The following is a 19,689-nucleotide window of genomic DNA, read 5'->3' as shown; positions in this document are numbered from 1 at the left end:
CATAGAGCCGGTGAGCTGCCCGTGTCTCAAGACCACTGCTTCCCTCAGTCTTCGCCCTGGATTTTCTTCATGACACTCATCCCTAAGTTTTGACGTGACTTCTGTGCCACTGATTTGTGAACCTGTGGTGTATAGATTCACATAGTTGACTTTTCAGAAAGCAAAGCAGCCTTTATTTCCTTTTGTAGAGATGTTGGCATTTCCAGTAGGTAAAGTCACCATGGATGCACAAAATCTCTTGTACAGTACACATAAATTGGACTTTGATGATGGTTTTCCTGATACAGCTCCAAGTTCCACCTTGCTGTTCATTTGTCCTTTGATGATAAGACGGAAACTTCGCTCCCAGATCCCTGTGCTACCAAGGCAGCAGGGTGCCTTCTGCCTCAGTTGTACGGACGGATCCCCACTGTGGATGGTCTCTCTTGGTGGAGACAGTCAATCAAGGATGCTGCACGGAGACATCTCTCCTGCCAGGCTCCCACTCCTGCTACGCAGTCCCTCTTCCTGCTCTGCAGCTGCTGCTTAATCTGCACTCACTCCTGGCCCTCGTGTAGCTGCCCGTCAGGCAACTCACTGCTCACACGGTTCCCTCCAGCTTCATCTTGCTGCTCTCCTCATGGCTGTGCCTGGCCCAGTTTCTCTGAAAGCCTTCTCTTCTGCTCCATCTGCCCCTCTCGCCATTAAATGTGCTTGTTTTTATGGACCAGGGGTTACCTTTAGCACCCTGGTTTCCTGTGATGCATACAAGTATGTATCAAACTGTGTTCGATGGTGTTGATCAATTCAATAAAGCTCAATTCAATAAAGCAGTTAGGGGTGCAAAAGTGAAGCAGTCAGTATGCATGCCCCAGCCCCCCAGAGCAGTTGTGGGCAGTGTCTGACTGCTCTCCTGAACCTGGGCTGCTCCCACCCACCCAGCTTGTGAGGGGAAAGCCCTCTGGTTTCTCTTTCTCTATATAGTACCTTGCTTCTCACCCATCTAACTGTAGTCCTTGACATTCACATCCATTGGTTCTGTAGCTCATCTTTCTCTCATTCTGTTATACAGTCCAGAGTGAACTTTAGGAATTTTCTACCTTTGTGTAGGAACACATGGAACTGATACCTAAAGAACTCTTTCCCGCCTCATATTTATTTATTTCCATTTACTTGATCTCCACTGAATAAAATCCTAGATCATACTGTAATTACATTTTTAAAAGGTGTGCCTCATATACAAATGTGGAGTATAAACAAAACAATAAGGATTAGAAAAAATGCAATTACACTACCAAATAGTACCAAGTGGCACATTAGAAAAAAAAGATGAGCATATTTCTGGTCAGACTTGCTTGACTGCCTTCTTGATTCTTCTCAGTGGTATCGTGTACTCTCTCCACATCAGCTGTGAGCTGTGTTCAGAGGGAGAGCCAGGCAGGAATGGCCAGATTGACTAGACTTTCTTTTGCTGCCTAAATTCTTCTTTCTCTGCTTCCCTGCAATGCCTCTCCTCCATCCTCTGTTTTCTCTGTTTCTTATTTGCTTGAGAACTGTTAGGACTGCTGGGGAAATGGTACCAATTAAGGTAAAAGGAATATAAATACAAGATAAATAACTTTTCTGGCTTCAGGTATACCCAGAGAGAGCTGAAAGCATACAGTCTTACAAGTGGCCAAGGGGCCGGGAGCCATATTAAACAAGTTAAATCTAGTTCCCAGCTTGAAATCTTCACTTATCTAAACCCTATTTAGTAACTACAGAAGAGCAACATTAAATCAGAACTATGGATAGCTATGTGACATGATTTTGCTGTGCTGAGAAATCAGCATATCCTAACTTACTGTCACTGGTCTGAAATCCTTAGGAGACATTATGCTCCTAGAAGACATTCAGTAAAGTCGGGAAAAATTTGGGGTTGTTATCATCATGGGGGTACTGCTGAAATCTAATGGGTAGAGGCCAAGGTTGGTAAATATTCTGCAATATACAGGACAGTCCCTATGGCAAAGACTTATATAGTGCAACATGTCAAGAGTTCCCAGGTCAGAAAACCCTTCTTTAGGGGATGCCTATTTCTATTGTGTATTTTTAAATTTTTACTTATAATCTCATGGATACTCACTGTTCACCAAAAATAGCAGTATCACCCATTTGTGACAGGCTGGAGGTAGGACCAGCAATAGAGAGTACAATCCCAGGGAACCATTAAGCTCACATGCTTCCTGTCCAAGACTCCCAGTGAGATCCCCGAGTTGTCTCCAGGACCTGGTGACGACACCACAGGTACTGCAATGGGTCTTGTCTAGACTTTGCCAAATGTGTGGTCTCCTTGGTTAAGTCTGTACTCCAGCACTGACATTGACATTGGTATTAGTGTACTGAGGCCATTTTAGACAGCAGAGGTAGCTCATGACTATACCTATGCTCTCTCTAACCCAGACCTAGAATGTAATTTTCAAAAAAAAATTCTCTTAAGTCATTACAAAAATTTTAAAAAGCAGGTTTGTGGCTTTTCATCCTAATTTTCTCCCTAATATAAGTATTGGGTCTCCTTTTCAAGGCTTTCCTTCTATAGGTTGCCAAGATTCTGTTCAGTGGACTCTCTGACCTCATTTCTGCCCCTAATCCTTTGGCCTGTGTTGTCCTCAGGCTGCTGGGCTCAGCCAGGAGGCTGTGTTCTGTTGGGCGATATTGGGATTACCTGGGTTTAGAGGCAGTAGGGAAACTAAAAGAAGTCTTGGACTTAACCGTCAAAACAAAGCCAGCTCCAGAAACTTCAAGCTGTGTGCCCCTCACCTTGGGTGCTCTAGGAGGTAGCTCTCTGCACCTAAGTCCCTGTCCCTGCATTGCTTTCCACATGAGTTTGAAAACTGTTTGTAAACTAAAAGCACACTGGTTATGGAATTTTATTGCTCTCTCATCACCTAAGGACTTGGGTTCATCTTCCAAATGGCTTCAAGTTACCTATTTTCTCCCCAAAACTGATCTATTTTAGAAAATAAAGGAAATAAGTCATCCATATGGCACTATAGGATAAGCCATAGCTTATGAAACTTAGGCCTGCTGAGTTTTGAAGGACATTGCGTGTTCCACTCAGATAAGCACATACGCAGTTTACAAAGAGGGGAGTCTTCAAAACCATACTCTGTCCTACTTTCAGTAACTCTGAGCGGAACTCCAAGAATGGTTGTGGCCCAATCCTCAGAAGACTTGTCTTCCGCGAGGTCTGGCTCTGAAAGTGGAGACTAAACTCTTCCGGGGCTGCTCGCGGGGCCGACACATGCTGGTTAACTGAACGGGGTCAGTCCTGTGCTCTACAATGTTGAAAGGACAGGCTTTCAGGTGTTCAGACATGGAAATGACTTCGTTAAACTCCCAGCTCTTGACTTTGGAGAAGAGGCTGCTGAACTGCCAGATCTGTCGAGAAGGACAGAAAGAAGCTCAGAGGTGAACTTTGTGGTGTAGAAGCCAGCCTGCAGGCGCTACCCAAAGAAATGCCTCTCTGCTCTTCCTATTCTCCGCTCCCGGAGTGTTGGGTGGCTGCTATAGACGTGTGTCAGTTCCTTCCCCAGCACGCAATCCCTAGCTGCCCTTCCAATTAATAATCTTCCCAGCTAGCCATGTGGTTGTGTAGGAATGACTAACACTGGTTAGCATTTGAACATAACATTCCCTACTCCCTGAGCAGCAACAGTGATTAGTTCTAGCGTAGATACTCAGGTCAAATGAGGACCTACAAGACCACTCCGGGTCTTGTTGCACATATGCAGTTTACAAAGAGGGGAGTCTTCAAAACCATACTCTGTCCTACTTTCAGTAACTCTGAGAACTTTGAGAAATTAAAAAGAAGACTCTTTCCCCTTCTGGAGCCCTAGGTGCTTCCAGCAGCTACCAGGGACCACCAAGAGAGAACTGTCTTAGAATGGAGCCATTGTTGAGGAAGTAGAGATAAGAAATAGAAAAAGATCATTTGGATGCAATTTTTGAACTGCTAGATCAAACTTTACATGAAGCAATTACCCTTGGACTTTTTAGTTGTATAAGCCAATAAATATCCATTGTTGTTGATGATACTTTATGTTGGTATCTATTTATTGAAATTTGAAGTCCTCTCACTAATAAGGGTCTACTACAACAGGCACCTGAGAGGAAGTCCATGAGTCAGGTGCTCATTAAAACACTCTGGTTTTTCCACATGGGAAGTGATGGCAAAAATCACTGGTTGTCGGCCAGTGCCGTGACTCAAGAGACTAATCCTCCGCCTTGCGGCGCCGGCACACCGGGTTCTCGTCCCGGTCGGGGCGCCGGATTTTGTCCTGGTTGCCCCTCTTCCAGGCCAGCTCTCTGCTGTGGCCAGAGAGTGCAGTGTAGGATGGCCCAAGTCCTTGGGCCCTGCACCCCATGGGAGACCAGGAGAAGCACCTGGCTCCTGCCTTCAAATCAGCGCAGTGCACCGGCCACAGCGTGCCGGCCGTGGCGGCCATTGGAGGGTGAACCAACGGCAAAGGAAGACCTGTCTCTCTCTCTCTCTCACTGTCCACTCTGCCTGTCAAAAAAAAAAAAAAAAATCACTGGTTGTCAAAAGTGTTTATGCGAGTGCAGGTGTAGCCCAATACCCTTTCAACTGCCTACTTCACGTGAACCTCAGTTTCTTCTCATTACTCCTATAGAAGAAAATTATTTCCTGGAATCTTATACCTATTTCTGTTTTTACTTTAAAAAGTCACTTTAGTAAGAGTAGCCTTTAGCTTCAACTATACTCTCTTTATTCTTTCTGCAAGAAAGATAGTTTGTTCCAATTGATACCCAAGAGTGATCAGCAATCACTGAATTGGGAACGAACATAGGCTGAAAAATAATGGAATTTCTAGTATGTGAACTGCATAATTTGTATCTTATTTTATAGAGACGTGTATTATGCAGTTTCAAAAATACCATTCCTATGGGAAGCATCTTAGTCTCATTTGTGCTTATGCCTAATGTGGTTAGTTTGGCAGTCAGTGTTTATTTAACACGTGAATTCAGGTATGGATGCATGAAGCAGTCTTATTATTTTTTTAAAGAACGCTGCTTAGGGAATATACAGTGTGAAACATGCAAAATGTTTTGACATGATCAATAAAAAGAGATGTAAACAATCCTAACTCCCCAAATGCCAAGTTTCAAACACCCACGCATGAAGAAGAAACTCAAGAGTGAGGTTATGGAATTGTTGGCCTAAATGGGTGTTACAAGTTCATGGTGCAGATTACCAACATACCAACCATGAGAAAGAATGCTACAGGCACTTTGGACTCCATAAATAAGGAGTCTCCCTTCTGCATGATACAATCTGATAGAATATATATTAATATAGTTAAGCAAACATGAGCCAAGAAGGAATAAGGTTTTCTGAAGAGAAATCTTTGATTTGTATGGTGGAGTTTTTTTTTTTCTCAATTAATTAAGCATTTGGACCAGGGGAAATTCAATGAGAATTTCAAAATGCCCATATCAAAGGGAAAAGCTGTGTTTAAAATTTTAGTTGGCATGAGACCAAGGAGATTTGCCAGCATACTGTATCAATTATAGACCAAGCAGGAAACAGATGGCACCCTCAAATTGGGTAAATAGAGAATTTTTTTAAAGGAATAATTTACAAATATATAGGCAGAGAGCAGTACCCAGAGCCAGTAACCATCTAGAGAGTTAGTGCCCTAGGCCTGATAGAGAAGAAGAAAGGACCCAGAATGAGTCATTCCTTGGAGAGATCACCTGTTAGAGCCCCCTCCAGTGCAGAGACATAACCAGTTCATTTCATGAAGGGGAGGAGGCATGCCAGGGGACAGTCAAGACTGGCTGCTTCAACCCCATTCTACCTCCCCCCATTTCCTGCTGAAACACCCGGATTAGATTATCCTAATGGCAAGCTAGAGGGCACGGGAGCCAGTTGAGGCAATTGGTAGAGTTCAGCCTCCTGGAGGGAAAGACCGAGATGGAAAAGGATGCAGAGTAGGTCATGTGAGCAAACAGATGATATTCATGACACATGGATAAAGGTAAACAGGTGTTACCATCTATATTGCTATTTGTGTGTTTCTGGGTCTGTCTGCTCTATTAGACTGACCTCCATGAGCCAATCTTATTCCCAGCCATTGTCTCAGTGCCCATCACAGTGCTTGCCACATGGACAGCACGTAATAAATATTTACTGAATGAATAAATAAATCTCTGAGTGTTTACTTGCCTGTCTGTGGACTTTCCAGGAGGTACCTCCATGGGAATACCTCTTCTTCTTCCATTGCAAGAGGACCATTCCTCTCTCCTGTAACAAAGTGGCACAGATGTTCCTCATCAGCACGGATACCTGAGAGAGCTGGGCCAGGCTGATGCTGTCCAAGAACCCAGCAATGTACTGCAGAAGCTCCAGGGGCAGGCTGGTTAGAGCGTTCTGGCTTTTTCCTCGATGGCCTGAGAGATGGTTGGTCTTCCCTCCTTCACTCAGCTCTGGAGCAACCTCTGGCTTGATGGCAAAGGTCTTGAGCTCCTGACTATAGATCACTTTTGCCTTTTGCCCTGGAGGACGGAAATGGTTTTGAACAAAGGTACATCCCAAATAGGCAAGGGGGCATCGATGCTGGAACCAGCCATTGAGACAGGACTGAATGTCTGTGTGGACGTTCTTGAAGTGCAGGGGGAATTCATCTCTTCTGAAGAATTTGTTGCAAGTGAAAGTGAAGGCAGAGCTGCTCTTGTTGTGTCTCCTGGTCACACACTCACTGTGGAGCTCTACGTGGAGCCCTCCTGGATTGGCAGTGGTTAGGAGGTCAGCTAGCACTGTCCCTGAGGAAAACTGTTCTGGCTCAAAGTTGTATGTCTGTGTGGCAAAATCCATGAATAGCCCATCAATGCTCCTGGATTCAGAGATAACATGACCTTTGAGTTCTCTTTCCAAAGCACACTGGAGGGTGGTCTTGATGAGGTCTGATTTTGGCAGGTCCTCTATCGTGATTCCCAGATCTGAAGTATCTACTGCCTTGTGTTCACTTGGCCTGCAGCTCAACATGGCATCCCCGATTCGAGCTCGTTTTCCACAGTAGCTCACAGGCACCTTGAAGGTGTACACAGTCTTAACTTCCTGAGCTTCAAGGTTGCCATAGACAAAGTCTCTCTCCTTGGGTGTACAAGCAGCCATCTGACCAAAATGAATCAGCATCCGCCCATTGTGCACTAGATACATGTTGTAGTCCTTGGCATCCACAGCTGTCTTCAACCTTTCCAGCACGCCATCCTGCCAAGGGGCAAGCCCTGTTTTTTCCACAGCTGCCAGAAAGTCCCTCTGCTTCTGATTTTCCTGTGGTTCTTGCCCTTTGGCAACACCCTCTCCATCTGCTTTGTTATTGTCACTGGAATTTTGTTCTCTCCCCAGGCCATTCTTGCTCTTGCTGTCACAGCTTGCTGACGAATTTGCTAAAGCAGCAGCGGCTTGCTCTTTACTAAACATATTTTCCCACTTGCCAAATTTGTCCAGGTCCATCCCTTCTTTGGTTTTGGCCAGCGCCTCTCGTTCTTCTTGACTCAACTCTGCCACCTCTCCATTGGCTGTTGACAGACAATCTTGTGGTACTAAACTAGAATTCTCTCCCCCCACCGCCCCTCCCATTTCTTCCCAGTTGGTTTCTCCATTCATGGTTGGCTCCTCCTCCGTGGCATCTCTAGTCTCTGGGAAAAGTTCTACCATCTTCAAGGATCTGAAGAGGACCTTCTGGTCCTGGAGGGCCAGGGCTGTGTCCAAACACTCTTCGCTTGGAGTCTCTTTCATGATGTTCTCATGAAGAGTTGTCTCTGAGTCCACATTTGGCCAGCGGTTCCACTCCATGGAGCAGCAGACCACGCTGGCGGGACACACCTGCAGGTGCTTGGCCAACTTGTGGCGGGACATGGAAAGGGGGCAGCCATATTCAGAGTTGAGACACGGAACCTGCTCCAAAGGGCAGAGGAGCTCGTGCTCCGTCTCCTTGCACATGTGGAAGGTAGCGCCGCAGAGCAGGCGGCAGCTTATCACCAGGCAGGAGACGTTGGGCTCCACAGGAACTTGGCAGTGGCGATTGATGCAACCCTCACAATGCCGGTGCTGCCCAGGTGGGGGCCTGTGTACCCTGCCCTGCAGACACAGAGGTGGGGGGAGGAGAATACGGAAAAGGAGAAGGCAAATGAATGCTGAGAGAGAAGCTCCATGCATAGCCGTCACTATTAATTTACTTATTTGCTAGATATACTTTTTCTTTGGTATGATCTTGTAACATATAGAAAATCATGGAAGAGGGAGCAAAAAAAAAAAAAATCACAAACCCACTAGAAACAACAGCCACAAGCATTCTTTTTAAAATTTCCCAATGGTTTATTCTACATGTGTAATAGATATGTTTAAGATAGAGGAAGAGGCCGGTGCCGTGGCTTAACAGGCTAATCCTCCGCCTTGCGGCACCGGCACACCGGGTTCTAGTCCCGGTCGGGGCGCCAGATTCTATCCCGGTTGCCCCTCTTCCAGGCCAGCTCTCTGCTATGGCCCGGGAAGGCAGTGGAGGATGGCCCAAGTGCTTGGGCCCTGCACCCGCATGGGAGACCAGGAGAAGCACCTGGCTCCTGGCTTCAGATCAGCACGCTGCGCCGGCTGCAGCTGCCATTGGAGGGTGAACCAATGGCAAAAAGGAAGACCTTTCTCTCTGTCTCTCTCTCTCACTATCCACTCTACCTGTCAAAAAAAAAAAAAAAAAAAGAGGAAGAACAGTTAAACACAATGGACTGCAGTGTTGACAATTGCTGTTTTTGAGTTGTGGTTGTGGGGGATGTATATCACATAGTTAATACCACAAAAACAATTTTGTATCCTGATTTTTAACTTGCTGTTATGAGACTAGATTGTTTTATTAATTTTTCTTTGTAAATTGTCTTTACAATGGCAATGGAACATTCCAGAACATGGGCATGCTGTCCCTTATTTGACCAACTACCACCAGAGGGCAAGCTGGGAGTATGGAGGCCAGATCTGGTTTTGCTCACATTCACAGCCCTAGAACCTAACAGGGGAACTGAACCATTGCAGGGAGTCAATAATGTTTGTTGAGTGAAGGAATTATTAGCCATTCATATTGACTCTCTCTCTCTCTCTCTCTCTTTTTTTTTTTTGGCTATTTTACTTGTCCAAGTTCACTAAAATCTTTGCTCATGAATCTTTCTCATCTCTCTGCTTCTTCCTACTCTCTGTTAGTTTCTTCCAAATTCTGTTCAGTGTTTCTGGTTTTACAAAAAGCTAATAAATATCAAACCAGAAGGACGAGTGTACCAGCTGCTTGGTCTACAGGTTAAATGAGGCAAGATCTGTACCTTCCCAAAAATGAGTCCCCAATAAACAACCATTACTCACCATAGCTTCCCAATTTCTTCTCACGTCTTAATTCTGGGGAAAATAAGTATTTGCATGATTAGTAAGAAAAGTATTGTGGTTAACTATATTATCAGTGGTCAAAGAGACTTTACCTACTCTCTCATTTAATCTCTTCCACCCCTTGGAGATGTAATTTCCCCCTTTTTATGGTTAAGAAAATGGAAGCTGGAAGAAGTTAAATAACTTATCCAAGGTCTCACAACTGCTAAGTAGTAGAATCAAATTTCCGGCTCCACACTGTGCTGGCCCAAGGTCCTCTCACTGACCCACACTGCCCCCTGATGGAGCACAGTTTTCTCACAACATGCGTTTTCTGTGAACTTTTGGAAGGCCTCTTATAGGCATGAATTTCAAATTTTTGCACCAAAATAAACGTATCTTTTAATTCCATTATCCCATGAACTTTTTGAATTGTTCTCGTAGGCTGCTGACATGGTGCCATTCAATGCTTAGTGCCTCAACAAATATTTCCTAAGAATAAGGACATTTTCCTTTGTAATTACAGTAACATTGTCTCACTAAAGAAAACTAAAAATAATATTCTAATATCATGTAACATGTTGTTGACATTCAAATTTTCCCAGTTGCACCAAAAATTACTTCTACAGTAATTTTTGTTAAATTTCAGCTTTTGAAGAAGAATGTTTTTAAGGCCAATTTATTGATTTTGGTATTTAAGACTTTTTAGCCTCTTTTATTCTGGAAGACTCTCTCCCAGGTTTTCTTTTTCAGGAGAAGCAGTGGCTCAATAAGGTTATAGTCTAGCTAATTCATTTATTCATCTGTCGGTGCAGCCATCCATCCACCCAACAATCTGTTAATTACTTACCTTGTGCCAGTAAGTGAGCATAAGGGTTACTTGGACTGCTTGCTAACATGATTCTTAAATACTGCAGTTCATTATAATTAGCTATGATGCTTGTTTAACCTTTAGATTTGCCCTGTTCAATATGGTAATCACCAGTCACATGTGGGTTTTTAAATTTAAATTGGTCAAAATGAAATAAAATGGACAATTCAGCTCTTCAGTCACACTAGCCACTTTTTAAGTGCTCACTAGCACGTGTGACTAGCAGCCACTCTATTGGACAACAGAAAAGAGAGTATTTGCATTTTTTCATAGAAAATTCTATAGGGGCCGGCGCCGTGGCTCCCTTGGCTAATCCTCTACCTGTGGTGCCGGCACCCCGGGTTCTAGTCCCGGTCGGGGTGCCGGGTGCTAGTCCTGGTTGCTCCTCTTCCAGTCCAGCCCTCTGTTGTGGCCCAGGAGGGCAGCAGAGGATGGCCCAGGTGCTTGGGTCCCTGCACCCACATGGGAGACCGGGAGGAAGCACCCGGCTCCTGGCTTCGGATCTGCACAGTGCCGGCCGTGGCGGCCATTAAGGGAGTGAACCCATGGAAGGAAGACCTTTCTCTCTGTCTCTCTCTCACTGTCTATAACTCTACCTGTCAAATAAAAAAAAAAAATTATTTGTTAAAAAAAAAAAGAAAATTCTATAGGAAAGCATTGGTACAAATGCTAGCCACTCCCTTAACCTGAGTGAGGAGTGTGGAATTTATGTTTTTAACACATTCCCCATCTGATTCTTATGCACATTAATAAATGAGAACTCTTATTTTAGATTCCACGGGGTGACTATTGTGCCAGAGTGCTCCATCCTCCTAACAATCAGCCTGAAACAGAAGAGAATTTGCAAGCCAGAGCATCAGATAGGTTCAGGGAGCAGTAGAAGATGAACCAAGGTGCTAAATCCTGAGAAGGAGTTGAACAGAGACAGGAGTAGATGCTGGAAGATTTGTGGGGGCTGGACTGAGCTGAAGTCGAGGTGTTTGTGCCCCTCCCCCCCAAATTCCCATTTGAAACCTAATCCCCAGTGTGAAAGCATTTGAAGGTGGGAGGTGATGGGATTAGTGTCCTTATAAAAGAGGCTCAGGATAGGTCCTCTGTCCCTTCTGCCTTGTGAGGACAGGACACAGCGAGAAGACTTCTATCTGTAAACCAGGGAGCAGGCCTTTACCAAATAGCAAATCTGTCTCCAACTTGAACTTGGACTTCCAGCCTACAGGACTGTGAGAAATAAATTTCTGTTGTTTATAAGCTACCCAGTCTATAGTGTTTTTGCTATAGCAGCCCAAATACTAAGACTGTGGTGGAGTAACATAAGATCAAGCAAGGAACACATCTTTTGGATCCAAGAGTCAAGCTACTGATCTGTTAGCTTGCAGTTTAACGACAAATGGAATGCTGCCATTTCAGATCACTCCTGGGTTGAGGGTGGGGGAACCCATTATGGATTAACTGTGGAATTTCTGAAATATTAGGCTAGAATATATGGAATAATTTGCACAAACTCAGGAGTCATTTAGCATTGTAACTGGGGTGTTAATCAGCAGTAGCAGAGGGATGGATGGAGTAAATGTTAGAAGGAGGACTAAGTGTTAGAAACTGTGATGAGTGAGACTGACAATAGAAATGGGCAAGATGAGACTGGGAGGAGACATCTCAAGGGAGAATCAGACTTTTGTTTCTGGCTGGAGGTGGGGAAAGAAGAGTCAAAGTCAAACTTTTGAACCAGGAAAATAAATATTGGCTAAAAATTTAAGAAGAATTAGAGGTCTGAAGTGGCAAATATTTTGAAAGGCAAGTCAGGTACAGCAAGTTTAATTCAAGTTGCTTAAGGTGATGACAGATTGTGTGGACAGGAAGACGAGGGACTGGAGTGTAGGATGCATATTTGAGAAAATCTACTTGAAAGTGAGAAAGGAAGCCATAACCGGGGAAGTGAGAACACAGAATAGAAATCTGATCCATGAAGTACATTAGTAAAATTGTGGGAAACATTAGGGAAAAGCAGAGCCAGACAAAAAGAGACCAGAAAGCTAAGAGAGCCAGGACTATATTGACACATTTGAAAGAGAGAGAGAGAGAGCGCTACAGCCTCAAATTCTATTGCGAAGTTGAGAACAGAGATGACAATGCTGTTGCTTATAGGAGGGCCCCACAGAACTGTTGCCAGAGCAAATGTGGCATTTCAGCTATGCAGTGGGATGCTTGGCTGTTCAAATGTGGTGTTAGCTCAAAAGGAAGGCGGAAGTTTTGTGCTGGCAGGGCCGATGTCCTGGCCTAGAGAACGCCACTGTTTGCTTTCTATCCAGAAGAGAAATTCCTTAGTAAGGATGGAGGCTGAATGATTCAGCTTCCCACGCTGGGTTTCAGTTAGAAAAGAAGAGGCAGAACACAAAAATAGAATTAAATTGTACAGAAAAAGCTGCCGGCACAAGGAATGTCCAGCTGCCTATTTGCCATCCTGTTGTACCAAGTAGAGCTCACTTGTTGGGAGGGGAAAAGAAGGGTTGGGTAGTTCCGTGTGCTCTCTGTGTATGTGTCCCAGCACAGGGTTGTGTCTGGCTAGAGGGACACTGGTGATGAATTCTAAGCCCAGCTATTTTCTGCCTTTCAGCTTACAGAGAATGGTTCTTGGGAACAGTGTTTTTAAAGCTGAGAATACTTGGATATAGACTTACTGCTCTATATTGATTTGAAGTTATTTGAAAATACAACTTTAAGGGGAAACAAATGCATCAGGCAATAAAGACTCTCTCTCTCTCTCTCTCTCTCTCTCTCTCTCCTCTCTCTCTCTCTCTCTCTCTCTGTTGCTATTTAAAGATCTGCTGGAGTGACACTAGATGAGTGACTTTGAGAGAGGACATGTGCTGAGCAGAAAGACACAGTAGGTGAAGAATTTTGGCACTGGAAGGAAGGAGAAAGATAAACAGGCAAAGGACATAAAAAAAAATCTGACCCTTTTGTTGTCTCTCTGGGGGCAGTTTTCTCAAAGAGATATGTCAATCCAGAATCCTTCGTAGCCTAATTATTGCTGGAGAAGTAGTGCGACCAACTGTCATGGTTTTCCTGAGACTCTCCTGGTGTAGCACTGCAAGTTCCATGGCCCAGGGAACCCGTCAGTCCTGACCAAACTTGGACAATTGATTGATGATCTTAAGTTGGAGTAACTGATGGTGCCCCCAAATGATCATATTGTGTATGTATATGTACACACACACACACACACAATTGGTTGCCTTATGACATAACAGCCCCTTATTCAGTCTCTGTTCCAGTGCCCATTGACTGAGTCCTGGTAAGTTCGTTTGTTTTTCACGATATCGTTTTCCATTTGAAGACCCTCCTCCCTCAGTTAAGGGTCGTTCCGCTCCCTCTCGTGGTCACTGCCTTGTGCAGGCCTTCATTTCTTCCCATTGCGTCACTCCCCTACCCGTGGCTGGCCTTCCAGCTCAGTGCCCCCTCACTCCAGTGCACTTACATAGCTGCCAGCTTCATCATTTTTGAATTCCATTTTGTAAAACGTCTTACCTCCCAGAAAAAGATAAAATATAGAAAAAGTTAAAAATCGTACTCACTGTCTTAAGAATGTAAACTCCCACAATTTTCCCTCCTTTGGGCCCTCTCTAACTACCACAGAGTGTTCCTTAGGGATTCAAATAGCGCTGCTTCCATACTGTTAGACAGCACAAGACAACCAGAGGGCATCTTTGTTTGCTAGGCCCGAGTTGATAGGTTTTATTATTTACCTACATTAAGAGAAAAGGGAAGGGAAGAAGAGAGATTTAGCTTCTCTCTTGCAATTTGCTGTAGGTGGTGACTCGAGCTGTTGGGGGTGCTGTGAGCTATGACTATGAGAGAGGCTTTGCTGGGCGTCAGTGGAGCAAAAGGGCTAAGACCAGTGGGCTGTGGCCTGTCGTGGAGGGAGCACTGATGCCCTCCAGGCCTGTCCTGAGCGGCATCTGAGAGACTGGAGAACAAGTGCAGGTAACACAGTTGCCAACATCCCATCAGGGTTCATGGACGAATTGAATTCAGTGGACTAGAGTCCTAAAGAGGGGAGCATTTTGAAATATCTGTGGGTGTGATTTGAAATAAGTTTAGGAGGAAAGAGTAGTGATGTCAGATGGGTGCTAATTTGGGATATCTTTTTTTTTTTAAGGCAGAAAAAGAGGTCTTTCCAACTGAAGATTAGGTTATTCCTGCATTAAATGAACATGACTTCATCCAGCAGGCTCCAGTTATGACAGACCCTCTGCATGCTGCCATGTTCTTTTAAATACTTGCAGCCACAGAATCAGGAGTCTTGGGCAGGTAGAGGAGCAGAAATCCTCCTTTGCACCATTCTCAAATGTCAACATGCATGGGAACCACACAGGCGATCTTTGTAAAATGCAGAATCTCAGGCCGGCACCGCGGCTCACTAGGCTAATCCTCCACCTGTGACGCTGGCACCCCAGGTTCTAGTCCTGGTCGGGGCGCCGGATTCTGTCCCGGTTGCCCCTCTTCCAGTCCAGCTCTCTGCTGTGGCCCAAGTGTTTGGGCCCTGCACCCGCAAGGGAGACCAGAAGAAACACCTGGCTCCTGGCTTTGGATCAGCGTGGTGTGCTGGCCGCAGTGCGCTGGCTGCAGCGGCCATTGAGGGGTGAACCAACGGAAAAAGGAAGACCTTTCTGTCTCTCTCTCTCTTACTGTCCACTCTACCTGTCAAAAAAAATAATAATAAAATAAAACGCAGAATCTGAATCAGGAGGGCTGGGGTGAGAGGCCTGAGATTCTTCCAAGTTCCAGAGACAGTGATGATCCAATGACCTCACTTGGAAAGGAAGGCTCCAGTTTGATCTCTTTGTTTCCTAGAGAAGAAACTGTGGTACATGGAAGTAGCAAGTGAACTGTCTTGCCCGTGCTCCCGTAGTCTCTGGTCCTAATCACAAGCTTTTTTTTTTTTTTTTTTTTTTTTTTTTCCTACTGCATTTTGATGTCTTATTGCAAAAGGCTATAAAAACCACAGTGCCTCATGGAGCTACCTGTGTAGGAGTGGCCATGAGCATATTCAGGCAGCTGAGGTGGAACCCAGGGCAGAGCAGGACAGAGCCTGGAAGAATGAGGAGGAGGCGGTGAGCAAGTGTCACCAACAAGGTCAGGGTAACGCATATTGCAGGTGTATTTAAGTCACTGACTCAATCAAAAGAGAATGGGATTAACAAACAATAGCTTTGACATTCTTTACTATAGTTTTCATGTTAGTAGGCACACAGGGTTGATGTCAGGGAGATATTTTTAGGCAAGGGGCCTTCTTGCTCCCTTCACATGATATCAGTGACTATTCTGCATCTTATGAGGCTAACCCTGGCAATAATGATTTATTTCTGAGCTATATCTTTAATAACAGTTAAAAACCAACGATATTCTTTGACTCTTAACCTATTAACCAGCCAACTAATTAATTACTTTAATTATACACTATTAATCTGATTGCTTGCTATGGAAATACAAAATTCCATGGAAAGAAAATGTAGAAAGTATAAATGTGTTAAGTAAGCCCGCTGCCTCTTGACATCTTAACAAAGCCAATTGGCTGGGGAAAACTCCCGCATCTGACTTCATAACCCTGGGTTTCTAGGCTATGACTCCAGCACTTCACTAGCCCCTAAAAGTATAACCATCCTTTCCCAGATCTACTCAACTTCATAATCTGCAGTTCTCCATCTATACTAGAAATCTTCTAACTTTAAACTTTTTAGTTATTTCATTCATTAGTTAATTCTCAAACCTGGTGCTTACAGGCATGTTGTCAATTGTATTTTAAATTACTGTTGTATTGGCAGAGAAAGTGCTTAACTGCCTGGATTACCTAGGTGTAGCTCTGAGTGAGCCTGTCGGCTTGATTGCTACTAAGCCAACACAGCCTAGTCTCATTAGGACGACACCTGGCTTGTACCATCTGGAGACTTTGGCACCATGCAAACCTTGGCAAAATTAAAGAAACTTAGGCAATTATACACAGTGAACGTGAATGTGCTTAGCAAATGGGCATAATTAGAACCCAGACAAGTCCAGCAGAGATACAAGGTATGTCTGGAGGTGGCAGAGGCAGACAGGAAGGAATTGGGAGTTCAGGTATGTGAGTAATTGCTTTAGGTCTCTTTGAACTTGGCCTTGGTGGCTTTAGCCTGTACACTTCCAAGTTCAGAGTGTACAGAATCCCTTCGGCTGCATAGGCCATGTCCCAGGATGTCCTTAGCTGAACTTTGAACCAGAGAAAAACAAGAAAATAATACCTCACTTATCTCTGCCACTGTCCACAAATTCCAGAAGCTAAAAAATGATTGGCATACATTTGATAATTTTCAACACCTCAAGTATCATTAGTCATTTTATCTTTGTCCCTGTGGATGAGCAAGTTTCAAGTCTAATAATTTTTGGTTTTGTTGTGTAAGTCTTTCAACCTGTAAAATATTTTCACTTACATTCAGCGAGTCTATTTTGGATTCAAAAGAAGTGAGAAGAGAATTTCACTTGGGGCATATTCTTAGAGAAAAATAGGTTTTAAATGCTGCATGCACAGTTTAAATAGTACATGCAGTAAATACAGTTGTGCTGCATTAACTGGAAGTGTGATATGGGAGATGGAATTTAAGCTACATGAGAATGACTTGCAATTAATATGGCACCTGTTGAGTGGAGAAAAGATCACAGCATTTGGACTTCACAAAACACTAATTCTGGATTCTGGGTCTTTCACCTAATTCCTCACCCTCTGCTCTTTTCAGCACCCCCCCCCAACCTTTCCCCATTATTACTGTCTAACTTCAGCAATACCACAGAACTACTCTGGTTGGCTATAGAAGAACCAGTTGAAGCTGTCAGAAAGTGGTTTAGATTCTAAGCCGCTCTAAGATTTTAAACTTGAAGCAGGAATTCACACATGACTGGTTCTCATTCTCAGTGCCAACCCTTCCTCCCATATATAATTAAGTAGCTTACTAACCCTCTTCCTTAGGGTACAAAGGTGGTGTGCCCACTTGAGCCTCCATCTGCAGGCCCACCACTGCGAATGCCCCCTCAGTGCACCTGTTCATGCTTGCAAAGCTTACCTGAATGGTACGGGCTGAGTCAGCATCGGCTGCACCTGCGTCTGATCGTGAGCAAGGCAATTGCACGGAGATGGCTGGGCCGCCTCGGCTGCAGCACAGGACAGAGTTCTGTCCGGAAGGCAAGGAAAGGAGAGCAAACTTCAACAGAAATAGTTCAAGTGTTGCGAAGTTAAAAATAAAACTATATCACACGGGGCAATGTGACCAGGCTCAGCTTACGACTCTTCCCTTCCCTTAATGTGTCAACACTTGCTTCTGGAGTGGCATTTAGCGGGGGAAGCTGGATGGGAAGTGGGCTTTTACATCAATGGGTTTTCTTTCCCTCGAAGAAGGAGGAGAATCCTCTTCAGAAGGATCATTTTCAAGGCCAGAGAAACCTCTCAGACTCCTGCCTGTGCAGCCGCAGGCCAGCCAACTGCTCTAATTATAACCAAGCACTTCTCACCGAAGTCCATCGCTGGCTGAAGCAGCAATTTGTGCAAGTGACATGCTGTCCTGTTTGTTTCTCCGATTCCTTGTCATGACAGGTGGATGGTTGTCCTCTCCCGGCCCTGATCTTTCCCAGGTGTCTGGGGAAGGAAGAGCTTGTAATTGTGAACTCAGGCACAGGACCGTAAGTCCAGAGTGAAAGAATGAGAGGTGGTAGAAGGCTTAGCTATACTTAGTCCAGCTGCCTCATTTGAGATGAGACAAAGGTTCAGAGGAGATACACCATTCATCCAAGTCACACAGCTCCCAAGTAGAGAAGCCAGAGGCTCACCCAGTAGTTCTAACTCCCAGTTTAGTGTTCTTTATTTTACCCTCCTCAGACATACTCATTCTGAGGTCTTCTAAGAAATGATATATTCCTGACTTTATTAATTTTTCAGTGTGTGGATTTGATTGTTAGTTACTCATACTCTATCTAATTTTTCCGAGTTGTGAAATGAGGATAACATTTTGTGTGACTGTGTATGAATACAAAGGTTCTTCAAAAAGTTCATGGGATTGTGTATCATGAAAAAAATAGTATGTGTAGGTTTTGAAATTTTTGGCACCAAAATGAACTTATTTTTAATTCAATTTTCCACAATAATACACATATGTATGTGTATACATACATACATACATATGTGTATAGTTGCTCAGTGTGCAATAATGCTGGCTATTATTTGAATATATTATTGACTAAAACCAGATGTGGTAAATCTGCTGCAATTAGCAGTTACTGGATACTGCTTTTCCCTGGATCCTCCCATGCATGTATGTCCATAGCGGTAAACTTATTTCACTTGAGTAACCAGCAGTTGAAATTTGAGAAATGTTCTTTAACAGGGCTGGTGCTGGTGCATAGAAGGATAAGCCTCCGCCTGCAGGGTTGGCATCCCATAAGGGCACCAGTTTGAGTATTGGCTTCTCCACTTCCAGTCCATCTCCTTGCTAATGTGCCCAGGAAAGCAGCAGAAGATGGACCAAGTGCTTGGGCCCCTGCATTCACGTGGAAGGCCTGGAGGAGGACTCTGGCTTCAGCCTGCTCCAGCCTCAGCCATTACAGCCATTTGGGGAGTGAACAAGTGGATGGAAGATTCTCTCTCTCTCTCTCTCTTATCCTCTCTCTCCTTCTCTATCTCTGCCTTTCAAATAAATAAATAAATAAATCTTTAAAAAAAATAAGAAATGTTCTTTAGTGGCCAGCGCCGTGGCTCAATAGGCTAATCCTCTGCCTGCGGCGCCAGCACATCGGGTTCTAGTCCCGGTCGGGGCGTCGGATTCTGTCCCGGTTGCTCCTCTTCCTGTCCAGCTCTTTGCTGTGGCCAGGGAGTGCTGTGGAGGATGGCCCAAGTGCTTGGGCCCTGCACCCCATGGGAGACCAGGAGAAGCACCTGGCTCCTGCCTTTGGATCAACGCGGTGCGCTGGCCGCAGCTCGCCGGCTGCAGCAGCCATTGGGGGGGGTGAACCAACGGAAAAAGGAAGACCTTTCTCTCTGTCTCTCTCTCTCATTGTCCACTCTGCCTGTCAAAAAAGAAAAAAAAAATGTTCTTTAATGATTCTGCATCCTGCAACTTTGCTGAACTCCTTTGTCCGTTGAGTTTTCTCATGGATTTCTGGTGCCATCCGTAAATAGAGATATTTTCACTTCTTCCTTTCCAGTCTGGATGTTTTTTACTTGCTTTTCTTGCCTTGTTGTCCTGCCAAGCACTTCCAGCACTATGTTGAACAAGGGTAATGACAGCAGCCGTCTCTGACCTCTTCCTGCCCTTAGGGGAATGTGGTCAGACTTTTACCAGTAACTGTGCTGTTATCTATAGATTTGTGCAGATGGCTTTTACCAAGTTCAAGAAGAGAAGTTTGAGACTCT

The 19,689-nt window shown here is 44.5% G+C and overlaps 1 protein-coding gene across 1 annotated transcript; it reads right to left on the bottom strand.

Moving 5' to 3' along the window:
- Positions 1-156: 156 nt before the first annotated feature.
- Positions 157-17,446, bottom strand: FBXO40 (F-box protein 40). The gene is made up of 4 exons (XM_062176990.1): positions 17,351-17,446; positions 9,389-9,421; positions 6,209-8,125; positions 157-3,399 (listed from the first exon to the last, which is right to left on the bottom strand). Exons 2-4 carry the CDS (start codon positions 9,389-9,391, stop codon positions 3,184-3,186), a joined length of 2,136 nt encoding a protein of 711 aa, XP_062032974.1. The 5' UTR covers positions 9,392-9,421; positions 17,351-17,446; the 3' UTR covers positions 157-3,183.
- Between the last annotated feature and the right edge of the window lie 2,243 nt (positions 17,447-19,689).

The sequence above is a fragment of the Lepus europaeus genome, chromosome 2 (assembly GCF_033115175.1).
Source record: "Lepus europaeus isolate LE1 chromosome 2, mLepTim1.pri, whole genome shotgun sequence".
Taxonomy (NCBI): domain Eukaryota; kingdom Metazoa; phylum Chordata; class Mammalia; order Lagomorpha; family Leporidae; genus Lepus; species Lepus europaeus.
The sequence above is the reverse complement of the archived record's forward strand: the minus strand, read 5'-3'. Positions and strand labels throughout refer to the sequence as shown.